Source organism: Onychostoma macrolepis, chromosome 11, assembly GCF_012432095.1.
Source record: "Onychostoma macrolepis isolate SWU-2019 chromosome 11, ASM1243209v1, whole genome shotgun sequence".
Taxonomy (NCBI): Eukaryota; Metazoa; Chordata; class Actinopteri; order Cypriniformes; family Cyprinidae; genus Onychostoma; species Onychostoma macrolepis.
In genome coordinates this window covers 1,994,542-2,008,502 of record NC_081165.1, presented here as the reverse complement: position 1 = coordinate 2,008,502, position 13,961 = coordinate 1,994,542, and the positions used below count along the sequence as shown (strand labels likewise).

Here is a 13,961-nt window from a genome sequence, read left to right as displayed (position 1 = left end):
TTTTACCCCCTCTTTGCTGATTAATATAATGTAGCGATCCTGTATCTAAGCTATTTTATTAATGAAAGTCGCTGGGCAGCGTTGACAACACGTTTCTGTCCTCCTAAATGTTTGTGGGCAGCTCGATCTCGATCTCACAAACCAAAATAATAGACATGATTTTCTCAGGCCTTATGTAAAATCAGATGAATAAAGATTATTAAAATGAATAAGTATTGATGACAGTTGATTACAATAATAGTTTAGTTTATTCCCCTCATTAGTAACAGTGTCCTCTGTGGGATAAATAAAGTTAATATTAGTCATATATTAATAATACTTCATTAATATTGTGATTTATCATCCCTGTTATAGTATTATTCATAAGTCAATTTATTTTTCACCATCTTTCCAAGTTCTGTACCTCAGGTCCAAAAGAAATGTAGAAGAATTAAATGAAAACACCAAATACATTTGTTATTTTCAAAAGGGAAATACTGACAGAGGTCACCTTTTTAATTCCAATAGGAGAGATGGACTTTTTTCTTTAGTATTATTATTTTGTGCTGTATTATTGGTTACTGTGTTATTTCTGTTTCAAAAGGCAGCAATAAATAACACTTTAATATCTAAAGAGTGTTTATGTGATTTTATGTTGTGAAATGAATAAATGCATAATAATCGTAATAATCGTGAAACCGTGATTATTCCTCAGACTATAATCGTACCAACAATATCTATAATCGTTGCATCCCTACATGGCGTTTGAGGTCATTTGTGAATTAGCATAGATTTATAGTCTAAATAAAACAATCTGCAACTGTTACTATTATTACACTTGTATACAAAACTTTGTATTATGCTTGTTACAGAGTGTGTGACATCACGTGCACTACCGCCAGTGGCAATAGACAACCGCGGTGACAACCGACCACTGCGGTGATGCGGTTGTCACAGCAACCGTCACAGCCCTAGCAATCTCCAGGCATAACTTGCTCTTAGTGTGTCTCACAAAGGACACTCTCCTAAAGAGGCCAAAGTCTGAGACGGGTGATGGCTGGACAGTTTGTTTTATTGTAGGCCCAGAGCTCTGCCAGCGCATGTAGCTCTAACAAATCCTTGTCATGCTGCTCAATTTGGTAGGACATCCTGATCTTAGCAGATAGATAGTAGCAAATGTGTCAGCTTTTAATTTTATTGCGCTAGTTTTCTACTTCTGAACCTTCCTTGCCAACGTTTTTGCATTAGCATCTCCAGTTAACGTATACCCACTTCATATCAATGTTCAACAGAGTGCTTGCTGGTCTTCATAAAAGCAGAATTCAATTAATCTCCTGTTTCAGGGATATTTACTGGTGCAATCAAACAAACAAGTGGATTTGAAATTAATCTTTCATTTTTGTTCAACAGCACAGCAGTCAGAGACATGTGCAGCACTCACCAAGGCCAACAAACTAAACTACATTAAAAATGTAGTTGCGGCTTTTCAAATTATTTTCTTTACGAGGCTCAACCACACGTTTCATTATGTTCCACTACGAAACAAGCAGTTCAGCATCCACAGTTAATTAACCAACGAATGCCAATTACACTTAAGCACTTAAGTTTACCACTGACCACATACACTGTTCAAAAAAAACATTCGAGGAACACTTTGAAAGCACATCAGACTTGATGGGAAAAATATCATGCTGGATATCTATGGACTGGGTAATTTGTTAGAAATGAAAGGATGCCACATCGTTTGATGGAAATGAAAATTATCAACTTACAGAGGGCTGAATTCAAAGACACCCCAAAAATCAAAGTAAAAAAAAAAAAAAAAGCAGCAGGCTAGTCCATTTTGCTGAAATTTCATTGCAGCAACTCAGTAGTTTGTATGACCCCCATGTGCTTGTATGCATGCCTAACAACATCAGGGCATTCTCCTAATGAGACGACGGATGGTGTCCTGGGGTATTTCCTCCCAGATCTGGACCAGGGCATCACTGAGGTGCATCCTGGCTGCATCTGATGGACCGAAACATAATGTCCCAGAGGTGTTCTATTGGATTTAGGTCATGCGAGCGTGGAGGCTATTCAATGCTATCAATTCCTTCATCCTCCAGGAACTGCCTGCATACTCTCGCCACATGAGGCCAGGCATTGTCGTGCACCAGGAGGAACCCAGGACCCACTACACCAGCGTAGAGTCTGACAATGGGTCCAAGGACTTCATCCCAATACCTAATAGCATTGTGTCATTGTCTAGCCTGTAGAGGTCAGTGCATCCCTCCCCAGACCATCACTGACCCACCACCAAACCGGTCATGCTGAACGATGTTATAGGCAGCATAACGTTCTCCAAGGCTTCTCCAGACCCTGTCATGTCTGGCTCAGGGTGAACCTGCTCTCATCTGTGAAAAGCACAGGGCACCAGTGGCAGACCTGTCAATTCTGGTGTTCAATGGCAAAAGCCAATCGAGCTCCACGGTGCTGGGCAGTGAACATAGGGCCCACTAGAGGATGTCGGGGCCTCAGGCCACTCTCATGAAGTCTGTTTCTGATTGTTTGGTCAAAGACACTCACATCAAGGGCCAGCTGGAGGTCATTTTGTAGGGCTCTGGCAGTGCTCAATTCTGTTCCTCCTTGCACAAAGGAGCAGATACCGGTCCTGCTGATGGGTTAAGGACCTTCCACGGCCCTGTCCAGCTCTCCTAGAGTAACTGCCTGTCTCCTGGAATCTCCTCCATGCTCTTGAGACTGTGCTGGGAGACACAGCAAACCTTCTGGCAATGGCAAGAATTCATGTGCCATCCTGGAAGAGTTGGACTGCCTGTGCAACCTCTGTAAGGTTCAGGTATCACCTCATGCTACCAGTAGTGACACTGACCCTAGCCAAATGAAAGACTGGTGAAAAACAGTCAGAAAAGATGAGAGAAGATGAGGGCCTCAAAAATGTCAGTGGCCTACACCTATAAAACCATTCCTGTTTTGGGGGTCATCTCATTGTTGCCCATCTAGTGCACCTGTTGTTAATTTCATTAACACCAAAGCAGCTGAAACTGATTAACAACCCACTCTGCTACTTAATTGACCAGATCAATATCTCAGGAGTTTAACTGACTTGATGCTATACTCCGATTAAAAAGTGTTAAAAAAGTGTAAAAAATTTTTTGAGCAGGTTATTTAAACCTTTGCAAGCCCTAAATGCTCTTCACATTAAGTTGGGGTAAATACATGAGAAAGATAATTTATTATAATGCAACACAGCAACGTCCCCATTTGTGCCACTCCATAGTAAGCTGAACAATTAAACTAACCAGTTTCAGTCAAGCTTTATTGGACAATAAGAGGGTGTCATACTCGGACTGATGGAATTAGCTTGCGGTCTGAGAGCTACAGTTAACTGAGCATCACTGGGCATGCTAGATTAAACCTGCTGTGTTATGCAATCTGTGCCAACCAGAGAGAGAGGGAGGTTATCACAGGGCATGATGACAGCACATCAGTCTCTGCTGATTCAGTCAGTGTGCATGTTTTACAGTAGCACATGCATTTCATAACTCTACCACAGTGCCCTAACCAGCTTGCAGCAGCGACACGACACACAGATGGACGCTCGGTTTCCATTTCTGCAGCGTTGCGCAGGTAGCCCCACCCAAACTGCAAAATTTTGCTCTTCATGCATATTGCCCATGCAAAAGTCACTGCCACAATGCTAGAGTGAAGTGGGAGGTTGGCATGAATTAAATGAATGCATTTTCATTTTTGAGTGAACTATGACAGGGTCCAATGCTGCTGCTGGAGGGACACCATCTCTTTGAGCTGAGGGCTGAGCTATATGACTGAAATGACTGAAGGTAGACCAATAGACTATTATTAACTATAATTGTTCTGTAAAAACAACGAACAGCAGCTTTCAGCCTGTCACCATGATGCAAACATGAAATATCAGACATACAGTAGTAGTTCTTTAAAGGTTTTTTTTTGTTTTTTTGCGCTCGTGTCTCATGCATGAAACGGCATTCTAAAAACACCCATCTTCTTGCATTTTTTCCTATTCCACCACCCACTTCACATCTTTGTCAACACAAAAGCGCATTCTGTGAGAATGGCACCTATCGGAATATTCTACTTATGGTGGTTCACAGAGCATGTCACACGTGAGCGGTTAATCACATGGGCCGACATTGAACAAGTTACATAACCAAGTTTAATACTTAGGGTTAGCGGCTTCTTCAAATCAATACTGGCAGTACATGAATATCTTTGAATACATATTTCAAGTATGGGTGTCTGCGATAATATCGTAATTGTTGTTTTAACGATGTGCGATTTGACGATTATCGAGTACACTGCAAAAACCATTAAAAACACCCCATACAGAGTGCACGCATACATTACATGAAGTCTAGACTAGAGCGCATTCTTTCACTGCATGATTCAGTCTATTAAAATGCATTTAGAAACTAGAATGATCACAAAACTCAAGAAAATTTATAATTTACACCATTTCATATAGTTAATCAATATCACAAAAATTGCCATGATTACAAACGTAATATTGATTTTTTTTTTTTTTTTTTTTACAACAGTTCAATTAACAAGAAGTTAATTAAGAGACTTGTGTTTTAGACACCATATTGCCTGTTTTTGCACTATTTTGACAACAAAAATAATTCCAAATACAGCCACAATGCTGTTTTGTGTCTCTGAGCAACATGACAGTGTTTCGTTCCTGAATGAATCAACCGTTTAATTAATGCTTCGGTTCCATCGCAATTAACAGTGACTTGCTGCCACCTGCTGGCAGTTTTAATTTCACATTTAAAGTTTCTTTTTATTATTTAAATAATTTCAAATAACAGTATTCCACGTTTTATGCATTTGTAATTGCAGGTTAAATGCATTCATGTCCTGAATTAAACAGTATAAACACATCTAAATACTAATTAGATGCAGCTTCAGTGTTTCCTCTGCATTGCAAAGATGAATTTTATCAATACTGATTTAATTTGCTCGGTAACAGCCCAAATGTCTTATTCTAATTCACTGATTAAATGTGAGAATAGGACTCAAAAGAAAGCACACTTTCAGAAAAATGGCTTTATAAAGGTAAAAATCAACTGAAACTTATTGGAAAAGATTCATTTCTATCAGCGTGACCTGACCACCACATAGAATATGAAGAACATCAAAAACTTTAGGAGTCAGGTGTCCGTGGTAGTCCTTAAGATACCAGCACACTCAGCAAAATATCATCTAATTATCAATATTGATAAAATCCCAGAAAATAGATATATTTGTGTGTCAATATGTGCGACACCCCTAAAATTTTTTTAAGACTTTCAAGAGTTGATCAATCAAGTAACTCGAAATAGGAACCGCCCTGCTGCTAAACAGGCCAGTGCAGCATCCGCATGGTGCTCAGCTTCCCAAAACAGTGACCTGATTTGGTTTCATGCAGTCCATGCTGAGAGCCACATACTCTGCCATCTGCAGTCCTCCAGACCCCCTGTGCTGCAGTTGTGGAGGATACAGCTTACATAATGAGCATCCTCACAGCTAGGCAAATCTCAGCTCGGTTAACTGCAATACCAGCCCTTTAAGTTTTCCAGCACTGCACCAGAACTTGTACACAGTGACAGATAGGCTGTATACACCTGGGGAGACAACTTCCCAACTCGGGGAACACGCAGGGTGCAGATACGAGAGTCCAATCTCACTTTTGCAGGATGCTTGACAGAACCGGGTGGTCAGCAAGTTTCATGCATACATGCATCAGAGAGGTCTACAAGGATCTAACACAGGATCCTGCAAACCCATTCCACTTACTCAGTGCAAACACGTATCCCACAATGGCCTGACACTCCCCAAAGAGTCCCAACCCGAACGCATCAGCTGTCTGATTAAAATTGAATCCAGCATCAATAAGTAAGCAGTGCCACCTCAGCCATACACACACACTCACTTGCACCTCAGACCGCTGGCGAGTTTCACCACGGCAGTGTTGAGTGAAACGATCCAGTCCAGGAGCCACATGGCAGAGGAGGACAGCGCGGGGCAGGACGGTACGGTGCGAGCCACAGTTGAACCGCAGATGAGACTTTCTCTCTATCTCCAAGAGTGTGCCTGCCTGCTCTCTGCTCACTGGCCGCCTCAACACTACCGATCCGACACTAGTGAGCTGGAAAACAAGGCAGCGCAGGAGGAGGGGAAGGGCAAGAGAAACAAGAGCAGAGGAGGAGGGTGATAAGTGAGTGAAAACTCACTCTCTCCTAACACGGTGTGGCGTAAATGCACCGCAGGAGGAGAGGGCACGATGACAGCCTTTGTAGAGAGGCTCACGAAGAATAGTCATATACCCCGCCTCTCTTCTGCAGAAGGGCCGGGCTGAAGGTTCTGTTGCTCTGTCGACATGTCGTATTTCAAGGACACAAGCGGACCCCAGAGGGCATGTTCCCTTCTGTTTGTGCTTCACCTGAGCATTCGGTAGATGAAAGAGTGTGTGTGAGGGAAAGAGAGAATAAAACGCATCAGGTTTGATGGCTGTCACAAAGCGCTGTTATGTAACGGCTCTCTTCAGGGCAGATGTGCGGCTGTCCAGCGTTTAAGAGAGGAACACACACACAAATACACTGTGTAGGTCTTCATAGTTTATCCATCATTTCGTCCTAGAAATTCTGGGTGAATTTTAGGGAGTTAATGATCTCCATTACATTTTGGATCTCTGATCCTTAAGCATTGGTTTGTTTTAATTTAGTTTTAAGACACAGACATAAGAAAAATTAGCCAAAAGTAGGGAGAATGGGAACAACATATTTTGCCCGCCAGACTCAAACCTGCATAACCCACAGATAGTTCAACCTAAACCTAAATTACAGCGATATCGTCAACTTGATTGCACAGATACTATTAAACTGAACTGAGCTGGACGATGACATCACTGAATCAATGATGAACTGACTTTAACTGAAAATTGAGTGTTTACTGTTTTGCATTATTACACACTAATTTTCCTATTGAATATACTGTAAAGGTGCTTTGACACAATCTACATTGTTTAAAGCGCTATATAAATAATACTTGACCACCACTGATCCCCACTTACTGTCATTACCTTTCAAATTACACAAATTAAAATTGCGAATTGAAAATACGCCTAATGGCAATTTCGCAAAACTCCCATATATCACAAAAAAAATTTGAGGTGGTTTTTCAGGCAATTCAAAAAAGGAATATTTCACAAAACTGCAATGGAAATGTTTTTTTCGCATTTACAGGTCATATGGCATATGTAAAAAGTCATATGTTCATTCTTCAATGTACTATAATCTCCAAGAAACACTTTGTGGCCGCTCTCGAGTATAAGGGGCTTTCCCTGCTTAGACAATTTACACTGCACACGTCTGTGGTGCAATGTGGCTCTGATATGGCCACTGAAGCTGATTGCGGCCACTCAAGTCAATGCTTGTGTTTATACGAGCCCATCCAAGCGGCTTTCAGCACTGCTTCTGTAAAGATACACGCTAGGGCTGGGCGATATGAGCAAAATTTCATATCTCGGTATTTTTTGGCTGATTTGCGGCATGCGGTATATATCTCTGTATTTTCTACACTTTTGTATTTGGATTAAACTAATAAATAAATAAAGTGAATGTAACCATAGGCATATGTTAAAAATGGTTAAATTCACATTACATTCTAACATTGTAACATTGCAATCTAAAACAAAAATAATGCTTTTAAAGCAGAAGTTACATTTACTAAACTTAAAAATGAAAATAATAAAAAAAAGTACAGATTAATCGGTAAAAAGGCTGTTTTGATTACCCCATAAGAGTCACTTTACAGTTAGTGCTATCATTCAAATACATTTACATGTAGGTTTAAAATTCGACGTGTCACATTTATTGTTTAAAATGTATATTTTAGTCAGAGTTATTGCGCTCTGTCTGTTTGGTGCGCATGTGCGTGGTGGCGCTCATTCTAAATGAAGTCTGTGAAGTTTAGCGGACAATAGCAACGCAAAAGCTCATGCACTTCTGACAGCAAAATGGAAATATTTCCATGGCTTTCGAACATTTACAGTTGGAGAATACCTGTGAAATGTAAGTTATGCATTTAGGAAAACAGCACATATCAAACACATTAAACAGCGCGTCTCTCTGTCAGCGGCACACACAGCCTTTCTGTCAGAGCATCTGACGGGGCAAGCACGAGCCGCTTTAAACTGAAACTATAGGCTTCTGTATTTTATGAGTTTATTTTAAAGCCCTTCATATAAAGTTTGTCACATGTTTAGAATAAATTGTATTATGCACTTTCTTTGCAGCGGCTGAGTCTGTGTCCTCCGCTATATTTTCAGATGCGCTCGTTTCAAACTACCGTATAAACGATATTGCCTTATATCGTATCGCTTATAAAGAATATATCGATATATTGTACAAACTCGATATACCGCCCAGCCCTAACACACGCATACGCCTCCTTCGAATAAATATAGACAAAAGCCGTCAAAATCCGTTGCCATGACTTATCGCGAGAGGGAAAAGTTACGTTTTAGTTGCATAACATTAGTTAATGGAAACGACGTCATTTCGCAATACTTTATCAATATTTATAAAATGTCGCCAAAGTTTTGCACAAATCTGTAACGGAAACGAGCCTATGTAAAGACAACAACAACAAATTAAATACCTTCATTTAGGTTCTTCAGAAGTATGAAAGTCATACAAGTTTGGAATGACATGAGGATGAGTAAACAATGACAATTTTATTTGTGGGTGAATTAACTAGGGCAGCACGATTAATCGAATGCGATTGTCATGCGCATCTTATCAGTAAACCCAGTTTTATGATTAGTAGTAACTCTCCATCACGTGCTTTCAGATGGAGCAGCACTTACTACACAGAGCCACAGTTCACTAACAAGCTACACAAAAAAATTGCAAACGATATAATGATCACTACTACTGATCACAGAACCGTGCTTCAGTGACAAGATGCGCATGACAATCGCAGCCTTTGCCTAATCGCGGTTGCGATTTCATTTCGATTTATCGTGCAGCCCTACTTTAAACCTATAGTGTAGAAATAAAATTAGGCTGCATTGCAAAAACACAATGATTAAAGGAACACTCCACTTTTTTTGGAAATAGGCTCATTCTTCAACTCCCCCAGAGTTAATAAGTTGAGTTTTACCGTTTTGCAATCTATTCAGCCGATCTCCGGGTCTGGCGATAGCACTTTTAGCATAGCTTAGCATAGATCATTGAATCCGATTAGACCAGTAGCATCGCGTTCAAAAATGACCAAAGAGTTTCGATATTTTTCCTATTTAAAACTTGACTCTTCTGTAGTTATATCGTGTACTAAGACCGGCGGAAAATGAAAACTTGCGATTTTCTAGGCCAATATGATTAGGAACTATACTCCCATTCCGGCGTAATAATCAAGTCTCTTCTCCAGGTTGTGTTTAGTAGGTTGTGCATTAAAGCCGAAATGTGCCCAAGATGTCGGCTTTTAAAGTAGATGGAGCATTTTTAATCACTCGCGTCTCGCCTCCCTCTGCCATTGTATGCTAAAGCACGTATGGGACAAATAATATCAGAAAAGCGTCAGTACGTTATAATCTGCTATGATCCATTACTGAACCGATGCCAAATCGTCCTTGTCTGCGTCGCAGCAACTATTAATTTCGACACCCCTAATCACCATAGACTAAAAGATTGATCCTTAGGATTTAAGAATTGATATTGGTTCATCAGAACAGTTTAAAATAAAGTATTGCCAATCAGTGTCCACACAGCTTACATGTGATGTATCCACAGTGTGCACACGACACAGTCAAAACACACTATCTGAAAAGGACTAATTAAACATCACATTTTCAGTCAGTGATCTCAGCCCTCCATGAAGTATCTCCAATCAAGACACTTCATGATATAGTTAACACATTGGGGAATATTCCTAATAAAATAGAAAAAATTAAATAAAACATAAGCCTACTGCTGGTGTCACATGACAACATGATGAGTTTTCTTACACAAACACATCAATTAACTTCAGAAGTCACTTTATTAACCCCCCGGAGCTGTGTAGAGCACTTTTTACGATGGATGGATGCACGTTTTTGAGCTTCAAAATCTCGACCACCATTCACCGCCAACTTGGAAAAGCCAGGACATTTTTAATATAACGCTGATTGTGTTTGTCTGAAAGAAGAAAATCACATATACCTTTTTTGAGGTTTGAGGGTGAGTAGACAAAATCGTGTGGTAATTTTCATTTTTGGGTGAACTATCCCTTTAATAAAGCTCCATGGAGATGCAGTTTTTCTCAACATAGAGCATATTATTACAACTGTTTCTTCTATTATAGCACTACCTAACCACTGATGTTTTTCAACATGAGTTGAGTCCACACTCGAATTTACTCACTTTTTGCCGGGTTTCTTGGTTTTGGTCCTTTTCTTCCTCGCCTGAAGTGCAAGTACTGTCAAAAACACATAAAGAGTTTTATTTAGGCACTTCTCATAAATTATTTGGTAAAAACTTGAACAACTACACCTATTAATCTATAGCCTAATACAGCTAAAATTAATATATCTTTTATGTTAAGAGACCAGTATTAGGACATTATTTTTATGTCGCCACAAAACCAATCATCAAAAGTTGGTAATCATAGTTTTCAAGATAATCAACATAACTACAGATGCTACAATGGTCACTTCATATGAGCGAAAACGGTCATCAACAACAGATAAGAACCAAAGAGATTTATTTATAGGCTATATTTGAAAAGCTTATTATAACTTAGCGTTCCCATATTCCCTAAAAGTGAAATATGCTTTCACCGTAGACAGTAATAATGTGGCATTTACGCGGTAAACATCAGCAAAATATTAAAATAGATTCATTTCTAGGTTTTTGGCGGCTTTATGCTGATAGGATTTTACTGACACACAAACAACAGCGAAAGCAGAATAAAACAAACACATTTACGACAAACATATCATAATTCTTAAAGTCGAAAGAAAACAAGAGAAAGTTCAGCTAGCAAAAGCTCACAAGAACGAGGCTTCAAGAAAACACATGAATATAACTACAACAAACAGCGATTACAATCAGAGGCCCGATAAAAAGACTCATAAATAGGCAGCGATTGTCCGCGTCGCTGATAAACAGTGCAATATAAGCAGATGTCACTGTAAAGCCGCAGTATTGTTATATTAGCAGTAGCTAAACACACATGGGCTTTTGTCTCTATCCGCACACACCGGGAAATCTCACCGCGCCTAAGTTCACAACACAGATATGATTCAGACTGGATGCTATGTTTACTTATATCTATATGTACGTTGTGGCAACAGACTGTCGTGGGGAACAGTAGTTAGCTCGTTTTGATGCTCACCTTTCCTTTCCATGCTGCACCGGCGGCTAAGTCCTCAGATTCACATGTAACGGTCCGCGCATGCGCACAAAACTTCCCCAACAACAACTGAACAGAACAGAGCTACAGTGTGTCACACCCACATCACGTGTACTGACATGAGTCCAGCACAGAGAAGTTATCACAAGGTTTTGAGTCAAAAGTCGGGGTTTAATAGCTGTTGGGTGAACAAGAGACCATTCAGACAAGTGTATAAATATATGTTAAATACATCAATACATGTTAACCCTCTGGTGCTGTTTGGCAAATCTTTTTTTTCTTCTTTTTTTAAGAATTTCATCGGAATGGTACGAAACTTGGTAATGGTTTTGGCACTTAGTGAACACACACACACACACACAGCTCATTTTGAAGATATCAACCTCAAATTTGGAACACAACTTTAAATTTATGTCTTTGATTATGTCTTTGATTTTTCTCGCAGTTTTAGAGTAAAACATATTTTGCAAGCAAAATATCAATAATATATCAATAATAATATTCCAAGCAGCTGAGTCCTTAGCCATCTTCAATCAAGAATCGGCTAAAAACACATCTCTTCCATCTTTATTTGACCCTCTCTAGCTCTCTCTATTCTAATTACATTCTTAAAAATAAAAAAAAAACTTGCCCCTTTAGACTTGCATTTACTAACTGCTTGTTTTCTAAATAAATTAATTAAAAAAAAAAAAACTAACACTAGCTTCTTTATTCTTTTTGTATTATATCCGTTTTCTTTTTATTATACAATTAACACGAAGCAAAAAAAGGGCCTCTAACACCAGCTTGCTCTATTCTTTTTCTATTCTATGTTTTCTTTTTATCATATTTATCATTTACTTCAGCAATTATCTGCCAAGTACATAAAAAAAATAAATAAAAAAAAAGATTTCCAACAGTTTAGGTTGGATATTTCATTGTCAGGTCTATGAGGTTAACAGGTAATAAATGGATCATAACTAATTCCATAAATACAATTTACTACCACAAATCACCTTAAAAAACTAGAAATGCATTATAGAACTAAAATATAAAACATTCATTTCAATGAAAAAAAGGTAATTTTTGCACCAGATGGTTAAATACAGATATTGTATGTTGTGTGTGTGTGAAGTATTTCATAATTCAGACATTTTTCTCAAATCATTATCGATCAGTGCAGTTTCCTATTGTAAGAACTTGCACAATAGGATCCCAGCATGCTCTGCTATTGGGGCATGTTGTCACAAACTGTCAAAATGTGTTCAGTTAATTGTAGCCTTTTTTCTTGTGTTCCTCTGCATGCAGTTTTTACAGGTCTATCACCTTATTTTACTCCATTTATGAGTTTACTGAGCTTTTGGTGTCACCAGAGGTGATTTCATAAATTATGACTCATATATTAAGAGTTACTGCGTGGTTTGGAGTAATCAGTAATAGCCACATATTAATTAACACTATTTCACACTTCAGACATTTTGAGTGTGTATTATGAGAAATGACCACTTGGTGGCAGTGTTTTGCAAAAAATAGTGTGTACTGACGCAACTTTACATTATCTCGTTGTTTTTTTTCCAGAATTAGATAAGTACAGAAAACAATTCACTATTTTTGCACAAAAGAAATACCATAGAATGAGTGTTGTGGAAAATAATTGCCCTTATTCCTGTATAGCAGTGCTTGTTCACAGACCACATAACTTGTGTGACTGAAAAAAATAAAATAAAATAAAAATAATTCTCTTTTGCATGAAAAACAATTCCATGCCACAAAATGAAGTATAAACCACGTTTAATGGATTTTACTGCTTGATTCACCACTGATTGACACTAGTGATTTTCCACTCGTCAGAAAACGGTAAATGTGCATACAAACAAACCAACACACCCCCTCACAAATAACAACACATGCTGAATAAAATTAAGTGATAATATACAGTGAAAAAGAAAACACTTTAAAAATAATCTTAAACAACTGATACAATAAGTTAGATTGTGAAAACACATTCCTGATGAGACAGTCTTCTAGTCTGGGCTGTAATTAAGGTCATCGTGCTCAACGGAAAAGCAGAAAATTGGCTCAGGTTCTTTCACTTTTGCAAACATGGACTCATTCTGGCTGAACGTCTTTCCCAGGGCAAGCAAAAATAAAGGGGAACTATTTTTTGTGGACCACAATGCAACTGTCTCGCTCGTGGAGTTGTTCTGCTGTCATGAACTTCCTGTTAAAACCCGATCCTAATTTCTCTCAATTTACATAAATAATACATTAACGAGGGGAGAAACTATGCTCTAGTCAGTCTAGTGTAGCTAAAGTAGCTCAGTTGCCCTTTAACACGGAGTGAAGGGAAGAGCGAGCGTTTGAAGAACAGACAGATAACAAGGGTAAATCATACAAAAACTAGTCAAAAACATGTCCAAATCGCATTTCACCACAAAGTCAAAAATAAAACTGAAATATTTTTACAGATAGTAAAAAAAAAAAAAAGGAAGCATATCTTCATACACCTTTACATTTTGACTTCATTTTCGTGACAATATTTTTGAAAGGTGAGTCTCATTACTGTAATACAGTATTGTAGGAATTTT

At 38.7% G+C, this 13,961-nt stretch overlaps 1 protein-coding gene across 1 annotated transcript in view; it reads right to left on the bottom strand.

Moving 5' to 3' along the window:
• srpk1b (SRSF protein kinase 1b) overlaps positions 1–11,516 on the bottom strand; it is a 57,253-nt gene extending 45,737 nt beyond the window's left edge. The window contains exons 1-2 of the mRNA XM_058792041.1: positions 11,377–11,516; positions 10,404–10,458 (exon numbers count right to left, since the gene is read on the bottom strand). Coding sequence (XP_058648024.1) covers positions 10,404–10,458; positions 11,377–11,389 — 68 coding nt within the window. The 5' untranslated portion in view covers positions 11,390–11,516. The remainder of the gene's footprint in view (positions 1–10,403; positions 10,459–11,376) is intronic.
• Positions 11,517–13,961: the final 2,445 nt, after the last annotated feature.